Genomic DNA, 6,253 nt, shown 5'->3' with positions numbered 1-6,253 from the left:
CGGGGGCGGCCCGGCCTCTCGCCGGGACGGGCTTGTAGACGGCGGCGGCCGGGTGGACGCCGGGGAGGGGGATGCGTTAGGGTCGGCCCTGGCGCTCTCCGGGGAGCAGCTGAAAATGAGGCCTGTGGTTTCTTTGGAGAAAGAGCAGGCGTCAAGCTTGAGGAGTTGTTCAAGCTGTTTTTTTTCCACAGAAGGTGAATAAAAAACTTTTTTTATAGCTTGTGTCTTGTCAATCTGAATGCCCTTGAGTGCTGTGTGTTTTTGAAGAAGCTAGTAAGTTCCTTACGCTGGTGATGAGTTAACACATGTCTCTGCTTACTGACTAAGGAAGATGCACTGTGAGACTTGTTTACTTGGATGTTGTTTCCTGTTTTTGAAAGGGTGCCAAGTGCCTCTTCTGTGGAGGTTGGCACACACAATCCCCTCTCTACTTTTGGACTCTGGTTTCAATCATGTAACCAGAAAACTGTCTGCCTTTCTGCTAGGCTTCTCTTGTCAGAGAGCCCTTCTGTATGTGCTGCAAATAAAGCTGCTTCTAACCACTTGTTTTGTTGCAGATTGTGTCTGGAATCAAGTACATAATGAAAGTTGAGATTGGCCGGACAACTTGCCCAAAACCAGCAACTGATCTCCAGAGCTGTGCTTTCCATGATGCGCCGCAGATGGCTAAGGTAGGCTCCAGAGGACAGCGTGCTGGCCCCTGGGTTTCCAACCCCTTCCCTCTGGCTGGCTTAGTACAGAGTGGTATGGGCAGTGTCCCCTGTCTGCCTCAGCCAAGATCCGAGACCTTATGCCTTTACACTTAACAAGGTACTGCCCTTGCAGAACTTGTCTTTCCAGATGATGGTGACAGAGAAGGCAGGGCCTTTTAGCCTGTTTTGTAAGTAGGGATCTGAGTCTGTAGTGCATGGAGGACTGTGTGTGCCTCAATCCTCTTAAAAAGTGCTTGTGGTCTGGATCACAAGGATATGTGATGGGAACTCCGCCAAGCCTACAGGCCTTCTGGCTGTCATTCCAGTACCAGGCTGAGTCCCCATACCATTCTCTGCTCCTCTTGTCCCATGGTGATGTAAACGTGCTAGACTTGACATGCTTTCCTGGGGGACTTAAATTACTGTGAACAGTGCTTTAGGCTAAGCACTGATGACAAGAGGCAGACTACCCCTGTTCTCTGTGCCCACCAAGCTGTTACATGGGAGTTTTGTCTAATAGCAATGCTCTTTAAGAAGTACTTAAGCTTTTCAGATGAGAACACCAAATATGTCTGCCTTGATCTGGCCCGAGTCCAGTTCTTCCATAGTACTTCATTACTTCTATTAATCACAGTGATAGGCTTAGCTTCTCTGTGTACATGACCTTTGTGTATGCATGTATGAGAAGTGTAACTGCACGCAAGTGATCCATTAAGCACCTAGCTAGAAGCTTGTGTGTACCATCATGACAGTTGCAGTGATTTGATGCATGCACGTACAGATTAGCTGTGCAGGTGTGCTTACCTGTGCCTGAGAGCTTATGTTGGTGTATTACCCATGCTGAAAGCTTTCCTGTGTGTGAATGGGTAAAGGAGGTAACCTGATCTTCAGAAGTGCTGGCTGCTCAGCTTCTCTGTTAGTGTTTATTTGAGAGAAGTGATTCATCCTGAGCAGGTGCTAACAAGAGTGGTGTTCCAGAATACTTGTCAGGGGAGTGCAAATCTAGAGAGCCACAGAAGTGGCATACATTCTGGATCACGTGGGGTAGTAAATCAGTGTAGAACAATGGTCAATGATATTATTTTATGCTCTTAATCTGATAACTGCTTTTTTCTTTCTCTCCTTAGCACACCATTTGCGACTTCGTAGTGTACACTATTCCTTGGCTAAACCAAATTAAACTACTGGACAGTAGCTGCCAATAAGTCTACTTTGGTTCCAGTGGAGACCAGCAACCAGTTGCTCAGATTTAAAAAAAGCAATAACACAAATTGAGATGGGCTTTATCAATGTCTGTTAACTCAAATACTTACGTATGCTTGTGCTATGCAAGTTAAACTATGTAACTTTCCTTTAAAGCACAGTACGATCTCAACTTTGTTTTTCTTCTAATTACATTTTAGAGCAGCTGTTTTGGTCTTCCTACAGCTTTCCCAATAAATCAGAATTCTGATTAAAAAAAACTTGGTATCCCTGTGAAGTGACTACTGTAAACATAAACTTAAAAATTGCTGTGATGTGTGGGGGTTTTTTGAGCTTCTGCTGTCTTGGAGGGAGGGTTTGCTTTTACTTCTGACCTAGTCTATCATGCCCAAAGAATGGGGTGAGAAGGAATGTGGGGCCCTCATTACAGGGGGGATAAATCATGCCTCTTTGTCCCCTTAACCTGGCCTCTGGTTTTGAGTAAGAGATGGAAGTCTTTAGCTGTTTTCACTGAAGAAACGCTCTGCTTTTGAGAACACTGCAGTATGTGACACTTGATCTTGGGAATATTGGCCAAAGCTTGTACTAAGGCTGTGATCCTTTCAGGTCCTGGCTGCTATACTGTTCTGTTGAAAGGCTGCATGTGTTTATGCAGCTGTGCTGTGTAAGAATTAACTACTCTAGTGTCTTCCTGCACTGCCTTTGGGGTGTTTTAGGAACCCTTGCTTCCTATGGCATCTGGTCTTTGCAGGTTGTATCCCTAGCTTTTTCTAAGCTAGAAGCTCTGAGCCGAAAGGCCCAGGGCTTTCCTTCCAGTCCAGGCGGTAGCCTGGCTCACTTCATTTGTAACCTAAACTGTGACCGATGGAGTTGGAGGAGCAGTTTCTTCGGCCTGTGTGCCGGACCCTTGACAGCTTCTGTGTACAAGCAGAGGTGGTGCAGAAACACCTGGAGCGGATCAGTGACAGGCCTGTCTCAGGGGGAGACTGAACTATACTCTGGCTGTGTATTAACTGGGGGGAATTAGAATGATGTCTGGTCTGGGCAAATACCTTTAGATCAGCAGGCAGAGAGGATCAGCACCCAAGAGCTCTTAAGAGAACTGGCTGACGTGTTTCCTATTAAACTGTGATGAATATGTATTGCAGGGAAATTGGGGATACTGTGCCTGCATGGGAGAGGACAGATGACCCTGATGCCCATAACCTATGTAGCCTGAGGACAGCCTAGTGCAAAAACAATGGGAAAGTTAGTAATTGGTGTTAAGTGGATAACTGATACGAAAGAAAGAAACCTTATCAGCCAGTGTAGTCTTATAGCAAATGGGTATTGTCCACAAAACCTGGCTTTGTTCTGTGAGCGTGAATGTTCCCCAGAAGCAACCCTTTAAATCCAAGTGCACGTACAAGCCTGGTGGGGTCTTTCACTCAGTCAAGCGCATCGCTGCTAGTTTCAGTAAGTATGGCACTATGTTTGGGGTTGGTGTGAGCATCACAGGGAAAGACAGCTCCAGATCTAGGGAAAAAGAAAAAAGCAGCTTTTCAATGTCTTGTGATATGATGACCCAGAACCCAAGCAAAAGAGACAGGGAAGCTTCCTTGAGCAGAAGGCAAGTGAGACTGGAGCTTGGGATCGTGCACAGGAGGGGTCTTTTGGTTTTTACTCCTGGGGGGAGACTGGAAGGAAGGAGCAGGATCCCCTTGAAAGAAATTTCATCTTCAGGTAATAGGGGAAGGTACCAGGTCAGGAGAAAGAGTCTTGAGGAGTGGGTGAAGGTGCTGAGGTGAACAACGGGGATGCTTGTTTTGCACAGCCCTAATAGCACATTTCTTACTTGTGTCTTTGCTTTTTCCATGTTTTGACGTAAACATATTCCTTTTGATGTAAATTTCACCCAGGGATAAAGTGAGTCCAGTGTTCTATCATGCCCTATGTTAATCCTCAAGCCCAGGAGTCTTGTGTGCAGGTCTGGTTGTCCTGTTTTGAAAGGAAGGTGGGAGGCGTGCAGAGAAGAGCTGCAGAAGTGATCTGATGGCTGCAGAAAGCAGCTTGAGGTGAGAAGTGTAAGGATGTTGTTATTCTTTGCCTAAAAAATGCTATCTCGACGAGACCTAACACAACCACATCTTTGGGCATGGGGGGGCTCGGGTCTAATGGAGGAGAGCAAAACAAGAGAGTAACCAGAAAACAAGCTTCTAGTGGGAAATACAGCTCCCTAGGCGTGCATCTTCGTGGGTTGCTCTTTCTCCCAAGGGAAATGCCACTTCCCATCGTTGCCAGGGTTTGATGAGCTTGCAGTGAGCACATTGCCAGTTCTTGATTCGTGTTGTCAGGGGGTTGAGCTGGTTGCCCGACACCAAGGATCTCCATCCAGGATGTGCTCAGATCCAATAGGAATTATTCCCCCTGCTTCCCCACCGTCATTGCCCCATTCCCTCTGAGTGCTGTGCATGAAGGTGGCCCGTTTCTCTTGCCAGCCAGGTCAGTGACTGTGCAGGTGTCCGTCTGCCATGTTGTTGGGTGAGTGACCCTGCTGACCGAGGAAATCCCGGTGCTAAACCGCTCAGGTGCCCTCACTTGTCATTTTTCTAACTACTCCCTTCATTCGTACATGCTTATTCCCTATTTTCCAGTCTACCTAAACAAGCGCTAGGCAGTGGTGAAGGGGCTCCATCATGCTTTTGGTGGGTTTGCCTGTGTTTCCCTTTTATCATCTTGGCTTGAGGCCTGGATGGGTAATTGCACTGGTCTCTTTGGTAAGGAGACTAAGCAAGAAATGAGGGTGCAAGTGGACGTAACCAGGCATTTCCACCACTTTAGCTGTATTTATTAGCCAGCAGCTCTGAACAGCATGCGGGAAAAAGAGTGGCTGTGCCAGAGAAAATGAGAGTTTGAGTGTTACAAGCTCCTGAATTCAAAGGTATTGCATTTTCATGTTGAAATGCCAATGACTAAGGGCACAAATGAATGGCACAGATTACCCCATCCTCACAAGCTGCTGAGTGTCAGCCTTGGTGATTGTCCCTACGTGCTCTCCACTCGGAGCAAATGCCAAAAAAGCCTGACCTAATTTAAGCACCTTCCACTGTGGGCTGTGCTACTTTGCATTTGCAACAGGCTAAGAGCATTAGTGGAAGTTCCCCTGCCAAGAGCATTTTGCTTGGCAGGTCTTTCTGCTTGGCTGGCTGGCGGTAGCTCGGTCAGCTGAACGCTGAGCTCTCATTTTTAGCTGCATTTGCTGCCTGACTTTTTCAAATGTCAGTGACAGACGTGAATGAGTGACCAGGGAAGTGCTTATTTCATGTTGTCTCTTGTTATGCTTGGCTTGCATCTGATGGATCAATTCTGGGGTCATGCTTTCTTAAACTTAGGGGGGTCAGAGCTTTGCTGCTGCTACAGCTCGTGAACCCAAAGCTTTTTCCTGGCTCTGGGACTCAGGGAGAGATTTAGGACCAACCGGCTAGGAAGTGTAGCTCTCCTTAGCAGTGCCTGCACTTGCAGACCTGTACTCACATGGACTTGTAGCTCCCAGCTCTGCAAAGCACAGCTGAGACACACAGCTGTGAAAGTCATGACGTTTTTGGAGCCTGTGGGCATTACCGGTGTGCCACAACTATGGCATGCTCAGCTGAAGACAACAGGGCTATATCCTCACTAGTGTGAACAAACAGAAGTATTGATCCCACCTGACCAGGCTGGCAGCATTCAGCCTAGCTGGCTTTTTTGAAGGGCATCTTATATGTGTGAGAGTTTGTGATAAAAAGTAGCTTTACCACGAGAACTGAAGAGCTCAGATGGTGTTGAGAAATGCGGTACAAGTTGCCTTTGGCTTTTTTACCTTTTCTGGAACTCTCACCCACACACCTCCTCTGCCCGTGGCCTAAGACCTCATTTAAGCTTAAGCCTGGGTTCCCTGACCCTGTCTGAGCAGCATTAGATATGTCCTTAATCTCCAGCCCTGGCTACTGCATGGACCTTGGACCTGCCTTGTAGCTTTGACTCCAGCCCCTTCTTCTTCCCCAGACCGGGCTCCCTGGAGGGACCCTGGTCCCGGTTCATCCCCTTGCTGTATCTGGGGCTGTTGATGGACCCTGTCCCACCCTTGGCTCTACTGGCCATGCTGAGACCCCATGGGACTGTGCCCTATTGGGGAGGGCATGGCCAGTGCCAGGGCTTCCTCAGCTCCTGGCTCATCCCCTCCTTGTGCTGCTCCCTGGGACGTGGCCCTGCAGGGTCTTCCTGAGATCCTTGAAGCTATATCAGCACTCCTGCCAGTGTCATGGTTTAACCTCAGCCGGCAACTGAGCACCACACAGCCGGTTGCTCACTCTCCCCACCCCGGTGAGATGGGGGAGAGA

General features: G+C 48.0%; 1 protein-coding gene across 1 annotated transcript in view; it reads left to right on the top strand.

Moving 5' to 3' along the window:
* LOC103921492 (cystatin-like) overlaps positions 1-2,047 on the top strand; it is a 20,780-nt gene extending 18,733 nt beyond the window's left edge. The window contains exons 6-7 of the mRNA XM_009329478.1: positions 554-671; positions 1,820-2,047. Of these exons, the coding sequence (XP_009327753.1) occupies positions 554-671; positions 1,820-1,897 (196 nt within the window). The 3' untranslated portion in view covers positions 1,898-2,047. The remainder of the gene's footprint in view (positions 1-553; positions 672-1,819) is intronic.
* The last annotated feature ends 4,206 nt before the right edge of the window (positions 2,048-6,253 follow it).

This window comes from Pygoscelis adeliae, unplaced genomic scaffold, assembly GCF_000699105.1.
Source record: "Pygoscelis adeliae isolate BGI_AS28 unplaced genomic scaffold, ASM69910v1 Scaffold118, whole genome shotgun sequence".
Classification (NCBI taxonomy): domain Eukaryota; kingdom Metazoa; phylum Chordata; class Aves; order Sphenisciformes; family Spheniscidae; genus Pygoscelis; species Pygoscelis adeliae.
The sequence above is the reverse complement of the archived record's forward strand: the minus strand, read 5'-3'. Positions and strand labels throughout refer to the sequence as shown.